This window comes from Mustela lutreola, chromosome 16, assembly GCF_030435805.1.
Source record: "Mustela lutreola isolate mMusLut2 chromosome 16, mMusLut2.pri, whole genome shotgun sequence".
Classification (NCBI taxonomy): Eukaryota; Metazoa; Chordata; class Mammalia; order Carnivora; family Mustelidae; genus Mustela; species Mustela lutreola.
In genome coordinates, this window is record NC_081305.1 from 32,035,704 (window position 1) to 32,053,890 (window position 18,187).

At 40.6% G+C, this 18,187-nt stretch overlaps 1 protein-coding gene across 8 annotated transcripts in view; it reads right to left on the reverse strand.

The window, feature by feature from the left end:
- Nucleotides 1-737: 737 nt before the first annotated feature.
- CYLD (CYLD lysine 63 deubiquitinase) overlaps nucleotides 738-18,187 on the reverse strand; it is a 69,763-nt gene continuing 52,313 nt past the window's right edge. For all 8 annotated transcript variants that reach the window (XM_059150698.1, XM_059150705.1, XM_059150704.1 and 5 more), the window contains 7 exons: nucleotides 16,611-16,702; nucleotides 15,649-15,715; nucleotides 10,139-10,271; nucleotides 9,129-9,237; nucleotides 7,924-8,042; nucleotides 7,420-7,636; nucleotides 738-6,058 (listed from right to left, as the gene is read on the reverse strand). In XM_059150698.1, coding sequence (XP_059006681.1) covers nucleotides 5,874-6,058; nucleotides 7,420-7,636; nucleotides 7,924-8,042; nucleotides 9,129-9,237; nucleotides 10,139-10,271; nucleotides 15,649-15,715; nucleotides 16,611-16,702 — 922 coding nt within the window. In that variant the 3' untranslated portion in view covers nucleotides 738-5,873. The remainder of the gene's footprint in view (nucleotides 6,059-7,419; nucleotides 7,637-7,923; nucleotides 8,043-9,128; nucleotides 9,238-10,138; nucleotides 10,272-15,648; nucleotides 15,716-16,610; nucleotides 16,703-18,187) is intronic.

The window sequence follows — 18,187 nt, forward strand, 5'->3', positions numbered from 1 at the left end:
CTCACCACCACACTAACCTACCCAGACCCCCTAAGAATGGCACCTAGGACACAGCACACAAACCCTGGAGTCTGACCGAAGGATGCTAAAATGGCACTGTTTCTGGATCACTGTGTGTTTGTCCTGCTAGGGGCTTTTGAAACAAGAAGGTTCTTGAATGTACTATTATTATCAGTATCACTTAGACCATTCTGGCTTCCCTACCTTGGCAGCAAAGGACCTGAATGAACTCGAAGGAATTCTTGAGGAAGCCTTGTTCTAGAAGACGAGAGTGTCAGCCCGTGTCACAACCTGTGATCACTTCTCTGGGTCAGAGAGGACAGCAGAGTGTTGAATGGTCTCCTTGGCAGCCGTGGGGGACTGGGATGCACTATTCTATTCGACAGCTTTGTGCCCATGCTTAGAGACGACGAGGCTCACGAGGGCAACTGCTAGTTGGAGTGCTTTAGAGACTGGTGGAACTCAGCCCTCATCAGGGCCAGAGCTCAGAAATGCCGAGTTACTTCAAGAGGCTACTGGGAACCGTGATGCCAGGAGGCAACCCACTGGCACATGGCCCAGAGCAGGAAAAGTCTGTGAGGTTTTCTAGAACGGCCATAATGAGGGCAGAGGCTGCACTTCCAGGTACAGCTTCTCCCCCCAAAGGGGGCATCCGCCTGGCACCAGCAACAACATAAGAGGCTGTACACAATCCCGGCTTCCCGTAACCCACTTCCCCAAAGAAATCGAGGAAAAGGAACCATAAAAATTTAATTTTAATGATACAGAAATAATATATAGTACATTTCTTTCCACAGCAGCACTTCATTCATCTCTAAAAAATTTAACAAAATTAAGGCTAAATCAGAGCAATCTGATAGTAAAGGGATATTTTATGGGGTGTTATTTTTTAAAGAATATCTTCATAAATACAGCATGTTCCTTAGACAAAAAAAAAAAAAAAAAAAATGCTGAACAAGACACCAGATATGCAAAATGCAGTACAAAATGTGCTCCTTTACACCAAATTCATGAATAACCACAACTTCCCTGGGAAGTTTCAAATGGGATAAAAAAAAAAAAAAAAAAAAAAAAGTGAATGTTTGTGACAGAACATTGGACTCTCTGGAGTTAAAATTCGACAGTACTATAGGCCATTTCACAAAACAAAACCAAGAACGATGGAGTCTCCAACATTCTCTCTCCAGAAAAAAGCACAAAACAGGAGCGGACAGTGTTTAGGACTGCTAGAGAGAGGGGAGGTGTGTGGTCCCTGGGAGGAGCACCCCCGTCACTGGCCTCTGCCCTCCCCAGCCCTCCCCCACCGGCGTCTGTGAGCCAATGAGAGGCTCTGACAGGTGAGCAAATGAACATGGTCCAGCCTGAGGGTCAGGAAATCAAGCCGGGCTCTCAAGTGACCACCCGCAACGCCGGTGTTGACCAGCATCGGGGAGAAGGAATGGCTCCTTCCCCTGCATTTCCTTCCCCTGCCTTCGGCCACGTTTGCTGGCCGCTGCTCAGCAGTGCTCCCTGACTCAAGAGAGACCCTGCCGCTGGCCCAGGATGTACAGTAAGATGAAGCATCCTTTCTTCTCTTTTCTCTCCAGTGAGACTTTTGGAAGGAGCACAGACAAGTGCAAGGGAAATCCCCTGCAGGGAGCCTCGCCCTAGACAAGCCTAGTCTCTGACAAGTGACAAGGACCCCAGGAGGCACACAGAGACCAGGCCTTGCCTTCTCGTGGTGCCCCATGCACCACATTGGCTTGGAACAGGTGACCTTCCATTGTCCTGCAGCCTCCACCCTCCCGTGGGCACGCTGGTTTCCATTTGAATACGCTCTCCTCCTCCACGCCCCCAGCATGCCTTGGGGGACTCAAGTATTATTTTCATTGACGGGGAACCGTGGGTGTGCTGTTAGCATCACTAACTCCCAGGGAAGGAGATCTTATTTTTAATTTGAAACATTATACTCCACCTACTTTAACACGGACATTTTGCTTCATGATAAGAGGACTTTTACCCCAGAGAAAAAAATCTTCTCATATAACTTTCAAATTTTCATCAAGTTGCAGATAGTACGAAATAATGTTTTAATTTTGCACAGGAGTTTTGTTTTTCCATTTCTTTGGTACCCACAGAGAGCCTCAGTTTCCCCTAAAGAAATAAAATGGAAGACAAACATCCACGTAAATAATATCAAATATCCCCTTAAGATGTGTGTGTGTTCCAAAGACTGCTAAACCTTCTAGGAAACAGTAGGTTGAGGTATATATATATACTCAAATGTATCTCTTATATAAATTCATACGTAAACACAGATAAACAATGTGATAAACATCTAATTACCCACATTTATGTAAAATAATGAATACAACATTACACAACCACACAGCCACATAAAAGCTATTTTTGAGATCTTTTAGCTCAGTAGTTTTCAAATCTGGCTGGTCATCGGGCTCACCTGGTGGAGCCTTTACTCACAACCCCCCTAGACACCACTCCTGAAGAGTCCGATCCAGCGGGTAGGGCCTGGGACCCAGAAGTTTGTAATTTTTTCCATAAAATGTGATAGTCCAACCTCCTTGTTATACAGAGGACACGAAGATCCAAAGTAAGGAAGCAGTCGTCTAAGGCTAACAGAGCAAGAGCCAGAGAAAGGGGTGGCCCCGGATCACTTCTTTTTCTGTTACTGAGTCCCAGACATGGCATCCTTACACTGAAGCAACCAGGAGTAGGAACCTTGTAGTCAGAAGTAGGTGCTAAGCTGTTCGAAGGCAGGGATGCTGTCTCCTATCCCTTCTGGCACAGTTCTCAGTAATAAATGTCCACTAAATACTCACTGGCGGGCAGCTGCTTCGCTAAGGCCTAATGCTGCATTCTCGGCTCACCTCTCTGTCTCCGACTGGCCGAGCAGGTGCAGCTTAATCTAGCTGGCTCGGGGGAGTAAAGCCTGAACTTAAGAAGACACCAAGTTCAAACAACAGGACTCAGCATGATGATACAAGTTGCATAAATTAATTACTATGTCTTTCTCTTGTTACTGAATTATGGGTTAGGTGAAAAAATAAATGAATCCAAGGGACAGAAAGAAGCCATTCATCTATGATGCTTTGGCAAATACGAATTACAAAAATCCTCAACTATTCTAAGGAGGTCATCCTTAGCAATTCTAACAACTATATGTCACTGACTTCGGTTACTGTTTCTCTTGGCTTTCCATGTGTTTTCTCAGTCTTACAAAACATTCTTTCAGGGATGGAGTCAAACTGTAACTCCTTTATAAAGCTGCTTCTGAGGGACAAACACACTTAGCCTCTACCTCACGCCAGCGTTCCTCTCCCTCCCCCCTCCCTCCATCTCCCTCTCTTCCCCCTTAAGCCTGCACGTGCATGCGTGCCCACACGCACGCACGCGCGCGCGCACACACACACACACATACACATACACTTATAAGTGTGAATTTAGTTGGGAGGTGGGCGAACAGGACTTGTTACATTTTCTATTTGTAGCTATGAAGCATAAACCATGTTATAAATAATTCTACTCTATTGCCATCTAGATTTTAGATAGGATTTGGAAAAAGGGATAACCAAAACATTTTAGAAGCCAACAGGAAAATATTAAAGGAAATTTAAGGCTAAAAATTAAATAAATCACCAGGTACATGAGCGACCAGTGCCATACAGGTGCCAGTCCTGAGGGTGCCCACTTGCCACATGGGCTCTGCTGAGACAGGGACGAACGAGGAGGGGACCACCCAGAAGGACCATCCAGGGCCAGGGGAAGAGCCTCACCCCTGCACAGAGAACACCACGCCTGGCCCCAGCTTCCCCTTACTGAGTGCTCCCTCCCCCAGGTAACAGTGAAAGGACAGAAGATTCCACTTGAAGGAGATCTTAGAAATCATTAATGGATGCGGCCCCTCCCCCAGGAAAGAGCCACCACATCCTGGGGGAAACCCCGTGCGCACATCCAGATGAGTCTTCTTCAAGCCTTCTGCCACAAGAGGCTGGGCAGGACAGACCTTCTTGAACGTTTCAAAGAAAAGGAACTTTCTCTTTTTTAACTGTTAAATCCATTCTTACCTAGACAGAGATTCCTGGTCATTCCTCCAGATAATTTTTTTTAAATCACATTGATAAGCTCATTCATCCATTTATTCACTCAACACCACCTTACTGAGGGGTGATCCGTCTTACAGAAGGTCAGAGCCGGAAGAGACCTCAGATATCGTGCTCCCCAGGCCCCTCCCTTGTTTCCCAAGGAGGACAGGAGAGGCGCCGGCCACATTGGCCTGGGTTCCGCACCCCCGACTCCTGACCCAGTACCCCCCTCCCAGCCCCACTCCAGCATTCAGCAAAACCTCCTGCAAAATTTATGTGCTTTTTCATTTCAAAAATGAAAAAATTACAAGATGAAAGAAAGGGTTTTTGTACCTTACTACAATTTATAAAGCTAATAAATATTAGCAAAATGGAATGACAGGACCAAAGGTAAACGTGACTTAAAAGAAACTAACTGTGGGGTTTGTAAAGACTCTTTCTACTTTCATTTGACACTAAATGATTTAGGAAGTCATATGCTATATACACATGACAACTCTTCTGTCTTTCTGCGTGGTTAGGAAGTCTTTCCAGAAGGACAACAATACCACAAAAGGACACTCAGAGAAAACACAGACCACAGCACGTTCCATGGCACGGACGTTTACAATCTGCAGTTCTAGTCTACAACATCCACTTGTGCTCTAGACACATGCCGTGGACATGAGCTAAGAACACATCCATGTTCTACGTATTTCACCAGGAGGACAACGAAGCTGCGGCCAACATTTCAGTAACTTATCGGACCCATAACTGCCATGACCTCCCGCAAAAATCAAGCCGGATTCAGAGAGCAGACTGGCCGACCTCGCTTACATTCTAGACAGTCCTCCTCTCAACAGGAGAGGTTTAGAAAGCCAATACATCTCTTCAGGGAGATTTTCATGAGTTTTCCGGATTCAAATTTATTTTCTGATGAGCAATATATTTGTGTAGAAATCTATTTATCACCCCGACCCTTTCATTAAATTCATTGTGCCCTGTTCCATAAAATAGTTAGAGAGCCTTAACAACAACAACCAAACAACAACGACAACAACAACAACCAAACTTCTCAGCTGACCGTTACTGGTGTGAATGAAGAGCTTCAATTGCTGTATATTCAAATCCCCCAGGAAAATTACATCAAAAATAGACGTTTTATGACAAAAATCACTGAGATGCCTCAAAACCAGAACAAATAGAAAACACCACCATTAAAGGGATGGAAGTACTCTTCTGGCCACTATTTGGCAGAGACACAGGAGCTCAATGGGGTATGTGCATGCGGGACTCAGCACTATATAAGAGAGAATTAACAAATCAAACTCGGCACAATTATCTTAACTGGTATGAAAGCAGACTCTTAATAAAGCCAACATATTTCTTCCTCAAGGCAACCAATAGCTAAAAGGGAAAATGATTTCATATTCTTGGTCCATAAAGAAGACACATTTATTTACATCCTCAATGGACTAAAAGAGGTTTTAAACTGTCACAATTAAAATTTTATGCTTCCAAAAATATTGTAGGATCGATGCACTTAACTTAAAGCTTCAGGTGTTAATAACTTCATTTAGACTTCTTAAAAAACCAACACAAACATACTTTCTAGAGTGCAAAATGCTTCTTATTAAATACTTCGGTAACACAAAAGCAATGGGTTTTTTTAAACACAGGACTCCTTTTTGACAAGATCACCACCACAAAGACATCCATTGCCGGCAATGGACGCGGAACAAAACCGCCAGCTTGGGGCAAATGAGAGCGGACCACCGCGCCTCTGGCCGCCGCCCCTGCCCAGCTGCCCCATTACTTGTACAGACTCATGGTCGGGCTCTGGTACATGCACATGTACGCATCACAGAGAAGTCTTCGTGCGCAGCCTTGGATCCTTCTGGAGTCCAGGGAGTGCAGGTCCTCGGGAGACATTTTCAGGTACTCCCCCACTTCTGGGCACGGGGTGACTTGAGGAATGTTGAAGCCGTTCTGGCCGCCTGAGGAAAAGAGGAAGAACCCTATTTAGGGCAGGCGAGTTCTAAGCCCCTTGGCCGCCCTGACCTACCAAAGTGATTTTACAACTCTAAATTTAGCGGAGGCTGCCTTCCAAGATCTGAAGGACCGTGTTTTACTTCTGATTCCTAGAAGTTCAAGGGTCCTTTTAAGTCTTAGTGTTCTCACTTCTTGGTTTCTGAAAGGATCCTGGGGCCAATGGAATAAAATTAATAAAAGGAAGCATATCCTGAGTGAAGTCCAAAACCTACTTTATCGGCTTCTCTGCATTTAGTGAGGGAATAGCGTTCCATATAGGTAATCACACAACAACCAACTCCTCACGGCCCGTGTCCCTTCCCAGACAGAAGGACCCGGCCGCTCCACCATGAGATCATCAGGTTTAGGGCACATGTAGCGAAATGAATGATATGTCACGTCCCTAAATTTTAAATACGTATTTGTGCCAGGCTCGCAAGGCTTTGTTTCTCACACATCATCAGACTGAAGGAGGATGCTGGGGTGGTTTTAGGGGCTCCCAGAAAGGCTCTCCCAGACTGGCCTCTCAAAGGCTTTTCCAAATGTCTGACCCCTGGATGCTTTCCAGCTATGTGAGAGCCCCTGTTCCTGCACACGCGCTTATTAGGTGCTTGTTAAATTATGCCGAAGCATGCTCGAACACGGCCGAGAAGATGCAGCACACTCCCCATTTCGGGAAGAAACATTACATGCGTAACAGGCTTATTTTTCCAAAGAAGAAATTAATTTCTATTCTTTGCTTCATCGTTTAGAAGACAACACAGCAGCTATGGTGGGTATGGACAAGGAGAGGAGCCCGAGAGTAAAAGGAGACGAAGCTGAAAGGAAAACCTCTCAGCACTAAAATAAGTAGTTTAGGATTCTTACTTTAATAAAAACCACGTGTGTCAAAATATCACAATGCGATTATTCTTCAATTCAGTGACAGGGCCACATATGCATTTCAAGATAGAAAGACTCCCGCACCAGCATACTCCTGAGAGGCTTTCCACAGACACTATTCTATCACTCAGAAGAGACTATGCTCTATGAGCTCTATCCCACTACAAACTAAAACGGTGCCACACGTAGAAGAGAAGTTCTTACAGTACCATCCTGGGGGCACCTGGGTGGCTCAGTCGGTTAAGCATCTGCCTGCAGCTCAGGTCATGGTCGCAGGTCCTTGGATTGAGCCCTGGGTCAGGTTCCCTGCTCAGCGGGCAGTCTGCATTCCCCTGTCCCCCTGCCGCTCCCCTCACTGGTGCTCTCCCTTTCTCTCTCTTCTTTTATCTCCCAAATAAGTAAGTAAAATCTTAAAAAGGAAATAAATAAAAATAAAATAAAATACCATCCCGATCAGCCATGCTGTCAAAGAAGAGCCAGGCCGAGTCGTCCTTCCCGTACTTCACAAAGGCGACATAGTGGCTCGTCTCTATGCAGAGAACGGCAAACAATTCCATCTTCTGGCAGGGGATGCAGCCGTGCCTCCAGTCCCAGTCAGGTAAATCTTTGGGAAGTGACACCGGGTTATATTTGTGGTTTAGTCTCTTGGGGTGAAGGTGGACCTGAGATGGACCATGAAGAGAATGTCACTGGTGAGCCAGACTCAGTGTCTCCAGCAGATGGGCTCCACCTCCTCTAACTGAAATCAACCCTATAAACGGCAACCAAGTACTTCTCAACAGCCCCCCGGGGAATCAGAAGACACATGAGCCACACCTCTTGATTATGAAGCCACACCTGGTTTTGAATTAATCATGGTTTTGAAAACTCTCCAAAACCTGAAATGTTTCCAACTACCAGTAACTTCCTGTTTAAGGAGAGAACTTCCATTCAGGGACGTCAAACTTACTTGAGTGTTGCAGGTTTTACAGAACTGCTTGATGTTTCCGGCGGAGATGTCAGGGTCGTCGTAACACTCTCTACACTCATACATGGCGAGCCCCCCGCATATCCGGCACTGCCTGGGGGCTGAAATGGCAGGGGTGGGAGAGAGGTTACGGGGCCTCTAAACATGCATTCTTCCATTAAAAAAATTAAAAGGAAAAGGTAAGTTTCATTGAGGACTTAGACTCAACAAGTCCACCGCTGTCTGTCCCCATAAATGTTATGCTGTATTTCCATGGACTCAGGATATCTTTAAAAGACATCTTCTATGATCAAGTGACAGTTGGTTTTTTGTTTTGTTTTGTTTTGTTTTGTGTTTTAAGACTTATTTGAGAGAGAGAGAGAGTGTGCAACTGAGAGGGAGCAAGGACAGAGGCAGGGAGAAGGAGAAGCAGGCTTCCCACTGAGCAGGGAGCCTGATTCGAGGTGTAGGGCTCAGTCCCAGGACCCTGGGATCATGACCTGCACTGAAGGCAGCCACTTAACCAAATGAGCCACCCAGGTACTCAATTGTTTAAAAACAGTGATAAGTGACAGTTTTTTAAAAACACTGTATTCTAGAATGTTTTCACACAATTATGAACTGTGTGAAAACATCTGATAAAAATTCAAAGAATCAAAAAAACATAAAGAAGAAAACTGTAAGCATCTACAATTTCAGTTAGCAAGAGATAACCACTGTCACAACATTGTGAATTTTCTCCAGTAATTTTATATCTGCAGATTTATGTAACCCTGTGTGTGTGTGTGTGCATGTGCGTTGGGGGGGGGTGGTCCTCTTATAGAAAGCACCGACCTCCCTTTTCACTTAATATTATGTCATAACTACCTCCATGCTGTCTGGTCTTCACAAACATGAAGTTTAACAGCAGTGCTTTCATTGCATAGATACACCATAATTCATTTAACTACTCTTCTCTCAAATAACTTGTTCCTAATTTCTTCATCATGTGACAATAATTACATTTGCATATAGAATATTGACTTGCATCTCTGATTACTTTCTTGGAACACCTAGAACTGGAAGTACTAGCTTAGTGTTTCTAGGCTCTTCAGATACTGAATTGCCTCTAAGAAGAACCACATCCTGTTAGACTCTGACTCAATAATTAATGAGACTGGCCTATTTGCGAAAAATAAACAAAACAAACTGAAAAATCTTATACTTACTGTCCTCAAGTAAATCTGTTATATTTAACTCCAGAGAAGGGAAAATTTTTTTAAACAGTTTAAAATCTTTTCCAAATCGAGGCATCTGAATAATCAGACATGATGGTGCCTAAAAACAAAATAAACGTATTTTTAGAATCGAAGTGCTGAAAAAAAATTTCCCTATGAAACCAAAGCAGTCCTGGTCATCATGCCAAGTAGTGGTTCTGCCGTAATATGGATGGCCTGTACATGGGATCCAAACATGAATGAGATGGCCAGAGCACCACTGAGCCACAAGTTCTCAAGTGGTCCAGGATCCGTTACATGGACACCCAGAGGTTGGGCAGGTCAGCAACCCTGGGGCTCTAACAATATGATGACATTCTAGAGTAATACTCCACTGTGGGTTTATATTTAAAATAAACATTTTAGAAAAATTGTTTTGGCAAGTATAATAAAGAAACTGTGGTCACCCAAGGACACAATTCCTTCTATTTCAACAAATAACTGTAGCCGTTAAAAGCTTTACCAGACATTCTTTCAGAAATAAATTCAATGAAAATAAACCATAAGCATGTACCACTAAGATCATGAAGACACAGAAAACACTAAAAGAAAAATAATTTCTATCACTTGTTCACTAACAAACCAATATAAGTGAATTTATTTGGTCTCTTGTTGAAGGAAAAATATTTTTGAGGTTTGGCTAATATGCTTAGGTGAAACATTAAACTGGGTAAAATGACATTTAAAAAAAAAACACAATTCTTCTTTTCCCTCAAAAACTACTTAAAAGTTTTCAAGTTACAAATTAACTTTATATTTTCTTTGGCACCAAAAATCCAGAAAGTCCAATCTTAATTCTAAGGCATTTTCTACAAGAACACAACTGAAACACTGAACTTTTTCTTTTTAATTTGTGTTTTGTTAACAGCTACTGTGTTCTCAGTAGGGTAAAATTAACAGTTATTAAATCTAGTAGTAGTTTCAAGATTACTAAGCACTGTCCCACAAAATATATCACTAACCTCTGCAAATTTCAGGTTACTGTTGATAAAAGACCATTCTAATAACTGCTGAATTGTAGGAACTCCAACTTTCTCATTTTTTTCCATAAAAATCTGATAGAAGTAACAATCTTGTACTTTTTGACCTGCTGATCTAAAAACATGCAGAAAGAAACATATGATTTCTCTACAAAATGCTTCAGTCAGAACATGAAGCTGTCCCAGCAGTATTTGAGGACAGAAAATCCTATGACATTGATGGTGTCCCCAGGTCATTGCGAACAACAGGTGAAAGACAATAATGCAGATTAATTAATTACATGTAAATTGCATAAAACCATAAAAATGAGTTCTTATCTTAGTTTTCATATCCAAAAGTCCCCTTAGTGGTCAGCAGAAAAATAAAGGAATAACATTTGTAGTGAGAAGCACTGTCCGAACAATAACCAGAAGCTAAAATTGTTTGGTTCAACTTAACTGTCCAAATTTAAAAAGTATTTTTAATCAACAACCCATTAAACTATTGATGAACTGTTCAAAATCTAAAAAGCATTTAGTGCTTGAAACAGGAAAATAAATTCTTATGTCTCTGAATGGGACAGACCCAGTGTTTCACTTCTAAAATGAAGGCCCTGAGTTCTATTAAAGAATGGTCATTGCTTCCCAGCAACTTAAAGCAGAGCTAGGTGTAGAAACCCGGTTTCATATCAACCACTGACTATTCTTTCCATGAAAGCACGCTGTCTCTTTAGACCGTCATTCATTTATTCAACAAATACCAAGTAAGCTCCTACTACACGCCCGTCACAGTGTTAGCAATTTACTCACACTGACCTTTTAAATATTTTATAACAGGGGCACGTGGGGTGGCTTGGTCTGTTGGGAGTTCAACTCTTGATTTCGACTCCAGGTCATAGTCTCAGGGTTGAGGGATCAAGCCCCACGTCAGGATCAGCACTCAGTGTGGAGTCTGCTTGAGCTCCCTCTCCCTGGCCCTTCCCCTGCTCACACATGTGCTCTCTCTCCTCTTTAAATATAAAGAACTTAGCAAACTCAACACCCAAAGAACAAATAATCCAATCAAGAAATGGGCAGAGGACATGAATAGACATTTCTGCAAAGAAGACATCCAGGTGGCGAACAGACACATGAAAAAGTGCTCCATATCACTCGGCATCAGGGAAATACAAATCAAAACCACAATGCGATATCACCTCACACCAGTCAGAATGGCTAAAATCAACAAGTCAGGAAATGACAGATGCTGGCGAGGATGCGGAGAAAGGGGAACCCTCCTACACTGTTGGTGGGAATGCAAGCTGGTGCAGCCACTCTGGAAAACAGCATGGAGGTTCCTCAAAATGTTGAAAATAGAACTGCCCTATGACCCAGCAATTGCACTATTGGGTATTTACCCTAAAGATACAAATGTAGTGATCCAAAGGGGCACGTGCACCCGAATGTTTATAGCAGCAATGTCCACAATAGCCAAACTATGGAAAGAATAAATGAAATCTTAAATTAACTAACTAATTACTTTACTACAGATTGTCATTAATCTTTAAAAAATTAACTCTAACAAAAGGACTGATAATCTTTACTATTTACCTTTTCAGCAGAGTTTCTGGGTATACAATCAACCTATTTACAGCTAGATTTCAAGATTTTTATAGAAATTTATTAACATAGTGTTCATAATGGAACAGCTGTTCAGAGACCAACCTTCAGAAGCCCTCAGCTTTCCAAAGCAACTTATCTCCTGAAATAAACAAAACTTACTTGTTAACAAAGCCAGGAGATTCACAAAAACCCACAACAAATAAAAACAAATGATAATCAAAAAACCTGAAGATTATGCTAGATCAATATTTTACTTGGTTGTTGATGACTGTAAAAGACCAGCATTTTTCTGTGAAAGCCAGAAGCATTAAAAAAAAAAAAAATGCAATAGGTAAAAGGGAAAAAAAATAGGACAGGAAACTAAGAAAGCATAAAGTGGTAGAGGTCAGAAGCTGCAACAATTTGAAATAATAATGGTGGGGGGAAGAGGAATCGTGGCTGACGGGAACCCGGGAGGCAGACATCAAGAGAGGGAGCCAGAAATGAGGAGATGACCAACAGCTTTGTGATACTGAGGCAGACAGATTAGGAGCCTGGTTGGGATGTGGGGGAGAAAAAAAAACAAGCACGCAAATCTCATTACCACCGTTTTTAGAAGGCTAAAACGCTGGAGTAATTAGCAAGCCATACGCAAGAATTACAACAAAGCTGTAATGGTACAAAACTGTACCAAAGCTGGATGGTACAAAACTGTACAATTTGGATTGCCGTTTTCCACTAGGAAAATCTAAAAGCAAAAGGGTACAAATGCTGCATTGACCCTAAAAGAAAATATATTATCTATGGAGGAGATAAAACCATTCATGGAACTGTATGATAATTGGTCTGTCCACTTTCCTAACACAGACCTTCATGGGTAGCCGCTAAAATTCTTTACCGATTCTGCACCATCTAGCACGGTGGGATAGAACATGCAGGCCATGTTCTACAATGAGAGGCATTCAGTAACACTGCCTGTACCTTTGCTTCTTGTTGCCGATTTTATTTCCTTCTTTTGCTTGGAATTTTTCTTTCTTTGCCTCCGTGCACTATCCACTTACCAGTGGCTAAGACTTCAGTTTCACCTTCTCTTTAACACCCCACAGGAACCATCATTGCCAGTACTACTGTTATTGGTTTTTGAATATGGAGGCTTAATTAACCTACATTTCTGACCTTAAATCTTCTTTGTTTCTAGAGACTACTCCTTTGTTCTAAATGCAGCTTTGTCTTTCTAAAGTACTGTCTGTAGTAAGTGTCTGAGTTAGGTGATTTAGTCCTGGTTCTTCCTGCTCAGGATTCCTGTGCACCTTTCTTCTTAGAACTTAAGTCTGCCAAAAACTCTGGAAATTTTTCAGCTATCATCTATCAAAATATTGCTTCTTCCCCATTCTCTCTAATGTCTCCTAGAACTGCATTTAGAATCTGTCTTCCACATCTCTTACCCTCTCTTGTTTTCCATCTTCTTTCCCTTGGGGCTACATTCCAAGTACTTTCCTCAGATCTACCTTCCAAACGAGCAATTCTCTCTTCAGCTGTACATACTGCATCCAGTGACACACCCCCTCCCAGCCAGAAAGCATTTATACAGACATAGACACTTTTAAACTCTATTGCTGGGAATTCTATTTTCGTTTATTTGATTTTGTTTGTTATCAAATCCGCATTTATCCTCCCAGGTGGCTACATCCTTCGTCTCGTCAGTCCTATAAGACTTCTGCGCAGTCTCTCAGACTGTTCCACTATTTCAGAGTTCACCGTACTCCTCTCCCTAGTTGTTACATCAGCAGACTCTCCCTCAGAAAGAAAGCTCGTGCAGGTAAAGAATGACACTTGGGAAAGAAAAGCTAATGTCCAAAGTATCTTTTTATATCTTCTTATAATCTTTAAAGGAGTGCCTCCCCTTACAAAGAGGCCACTGAAAGGGGAGGAGAGCGGTGACTCCTCCAAGGGGTGGCAGAACTTCCCATAACCCTCTCCAAACCCGTCAAGACCTTCAAGCACCGAGACGCACTCCTACATGTATCCAGCCCTCCTCACCCCCTGAGATTCACAGCTGTTTTCATCCTTGTTATTACTGAGAGTCTATGACATTCTCAAAGGGTGTTGGGCTACAGGGGGCGAAATAAAGACAATTGTTTTCATCATCTGAAATTTAACTCTTCCAGAGGAAAACAAAAATGACTTTTTTCTCCCAAACAGCCTGTGACATTTCCCACATCATATATTAAACACAGCTTTCTTTCCTCATTTGTGTCTAAAAGCTGACTTATACTGAGATTCTATTTTTGAGCTCCCTATTCAGGTCTATTGGTCTACTTTTATATAGTATCACACTGTTTAATGTCTATTGCTTTGCCTTATAGCTTATAATAGAATTCTTTTTTTAAAAAAAACTTTCAAACTTCAGTGTTTTCACCCATTTCATCCTGTAAAGAACCCTAAAATCACTTCACTGAGTTCAAAAATAAAAAAGTTAAGATTCTGTTTAGGTACAAATGACTCTGTAAAAAATTAACGCCTCAAAGTAATTTACTATTCCTACCTGGAACACAATCTTTCTCACTAATTAATCAAATCACCTTTGAGCTCTGGGCAAGTCTTTTAAAAAACCCATCTCAATAAAATTGATTTCTTGGCATTTTAAACTTCCATGAAGTATGAAAGCATCTCTTTTTCATATTTGCTAGAAGGTATACAGAAATGCTATTGATTTCTCCATGATTATTGTCTACACAGTCAAATTACAAATTCTTATGTTAATTCCAGTAGTTTCTGAACAATTCTCTAGGATTTTCTAAATGTACATATATCTATTCTCTATCCAAAGATGGTAATAGCTACGTATTCTTGATGTTTATGCATTACGTCTTCTTTCATTAATTAAAACTTCCAAACAATACCAAACTGTAACTGTGGCACTATCCTCCTTTCCCCCCTCCTATCCACTGGCATCAAACAATATCACCTACAACACAAAGACGTGTAAGAGTATTTGTCTGTGACCAGCTCTTAGGACGTAAAGAGTAAATCAGCAAGATTTTCAACAGAGGAACCCAAGCTGAAGTATAAAACGGTCCAGCATTTAGACTGCGAACGTTAAACCATCTGGAAAATTCATCCATTTAGACTATCTCGCTAACAACTTCAGTACATTAGATTAGAGACTTTCATTCAAAATGGAGGAGGAAAAAAAGGCTAAGTCACAAAACTGGGAACAAGAGAGCTAATATGAGGCTAAGCTAATTCTCTAAGGGACAGATCATCAAAAACAGCATTCTCATGGTAGTTGACTGGGCTAGAATAAGATTCTCTCTCTCTCCCTCTTTTTTTTTTTTTTTTTTTTAAGATTAATCTATCCACTTTAGAGAGAGAGAGAGAGAGTAAGCTGAGCAGGGGAGGTGTGGGGGTGCAGATGGCGATAATCTCAGGCAGACTCACCACTTCCCCACTGAGTGCAGAGCCAGACACCCGGGCTCCATCCCAGAACCCTGAGATCATCCCCTGAGCTGAAATCAAGAATTGGACGTTCAACAGACTGAGCCACACATGCACTCCTAGAATAAGATTCTCTTAGAATCTTAATTTCCTTTAGAATCTTTCATTAATTAAATTATAAAAATATTTAGGTACAGTTTTGTAAGAAAATGATTTGTAATAATATTGATTACCAGGGTTAAAATTAAAAGCACAAATTTACACTGGATTTACTCTTCCAGTTAAGTATGATACTATGGGGAGGACAATAATTAAATTAATTAATTACATAATTAAATAGTTAAATTAATTTGCATCGTAGGAACCTAGCATATTAAGATTCCTAAACAAATACAATATTACATAATCACTAAAGAAATCATTTCTATAGAATGATGGCAGAGAAAATGAAGATCGCCTATTTTCCAATGCTTCTGTAACAATTTAAAAGTTACCTTATTTTTAGCAATGGCTCTACCCTTAAAATATGATGAAACAGGATATTCAAGAATTCTTCAGGATCTAGGAGAAAATAAAAAAATAAGTCACAGACAAAATGTTTAAATCATTCCATTTTTATTTTTAACACTTATATTCTGATTCTAAATTCACTTTCATAATTGATACTTTTTCAATTAAAAGCATATCTCAAGTTTCCCTCCCTAATGAAAACTATAAAGGATATTTAATAGTTATGACAAAGTAGGACAGTCCAATTTTGTTATTAAAAACTTTACTGTGTATGAAAAGGTATAATAATTTGTGTATAATGAAATAATTCTAATTTCTTCTGGCGGTTAAGTAGAATAAAACTGGAAATATAATCTTGTTTCTTCCTGTTATTTGAATGAGTACCAAGTCTCTACACATCATAGCTGGTTACAATAGGCAGCTAACATGTTCACAGTCAGGAGCTGAATCTCTGAGAAAATCCATTAGTGAAGAATAGATTAAAACATGGTCTCTGACCATAAACCTAATTTTAGTTTGCTGTGTTAATGCCCTTTATAACAAGGAAAGCTAACTGGAAAAATGGGGATGAACCCTACACAACCCAAGTGAATACCACTGCTGGAAGGAAAGACAAAAACTATTTTTGAATTCAATGTACTACAACTAGACAGCTTCTCAAAGGGGGTCATTTTCCCATACATCGCTCACTTTTAGAAGAGATAAAGCATTTACAAAAAGGGGGCAAAACTATCCATTACACAGAAACTAATATTACACTGCATGTTAACTAACTGGAATTTAAGTAAAAACTTTAAAAAAGAACTTAAAAAATTGTACATCACACAGAAAGGAATTTTTAGTTTAAAATAAAATCCCCAAAACAACATAGATACACACTTCCGCCAATAATTTAGTATATGCTTTCAAGTTACTTTTATTGCACATCCTATAAATTAAGAGCCACCTTTTTCTTCAGAGGTAAATCCTGATGCAGCCTCAACTTTTTCAAGTATTTTCCTCAGTTTCATAATCTTTGTTGCACACACATATCCGTATCTAAGTTAGTAAAAAACAATTAATTAATACTGGCATATATATTAAATTAGTATAACCCATTTTGATAACCACACAGTTCTTATATAATTTCAATATGTCATAGATAAACTCTTAGGCTAGACAATTATTCTCAAAATCACAGTTAAAGGCTGCTTCTTGAGGTTTGTAAATTAAAAATCTAGCACCAGAATAACCCCAGACATTACCACGCCTGACTAGCAGCTATCATACACTAATGTAAGAAAAAGCATTTTTAAATTACGATGACTGATCTTCTGTTTCTATTTGCTTAAAGAAATTAAAGCATTTACTTAAAAAAAAACAAACTTTGAGAGACAGTCCTTTTAATACCAGACACTGAAAAAGCTGCCAAAGGGAATGGTAAAGGGCCTTGATAAGAAACCAAAAATTGAAAATGTGCAGTCAAGGAGGTCACCATGTGCATGACAGTCTCCCATCTTTATCTGAATACAGGACACGTTCGGTACACTCCACGGGGATCCGACAAAATTCTAATGCTAAAAAAGCCTTTGGAAGAAAGCTGAGAGGCCAGCACAAGTTTAACAAGAGCAAGCCAAAGCTAGCTGATCGAATATCCATTTTGTATATTGACAATTCATTCACTCGCTAACTCTCTGTAACCAACGTAACCTGAGCATCCACCACTTCACACAGTAATCTAACCTGTGAGCCACTGGGAATACAAAAATGAATAAGGTGAGAAAACAGGGTCTCTGCCTTTGAGGAGCTTGAAAAGAGAAAGCAGAGTCTTCAGTACCAAGTGAAACCAGTCAGCTATACTAGAGAGAGGAATGCTGCAGACACAGGGAATCTTGATCACAACAAGGCACCTGCCAAGGTCCTTGCTATGGACAGGGTGACAGAGTCTGGTTAAGCATGATTCTTAACTGGCTGGACGACAGCATCCAAATAATGTCTGGACTTAAGATGTTTGGGAAGGAAAGAAGGAAATGGTGTAGAGTTTTGGATTTGATCTGTCCTGGGAGACGAAATGGACAGTAAACTTAAAAATTTGCCTCATAAAATAACTGTTGCCGAAATCAAGACTCATAATCATCTTAAAGGGTGAAATCAAGAGCCATTTTCACCATTGCAGAATGTAAAGAGAAGATATAAGGAGGGAGATTTATTCGATAATAATTTACTTTCTTAGCCATGTTATACAACACACCACTCTGGATGCCCTTTATTATTCAATCTTCTGCATTCTTGTCTCAAACTCTTGGATCAAACTACTTTTAAATTTTAATTGTTAAATAAGAAAAGGGTCCCAAGATTTAAATTAATATGGACTTTAACTTAGATAGTTTGTTCCCTACATTACCAAGTGAACAGATTTCCTTTATAGTCTAGGGCCCTAACACTTCATAGTTTAAATTTTATAATGTGACATTATCACACGTCACTACTACCATTTACGAAGTGTCTTTACTAGATGTCTCATCACTTGGGCTTGTACCATCA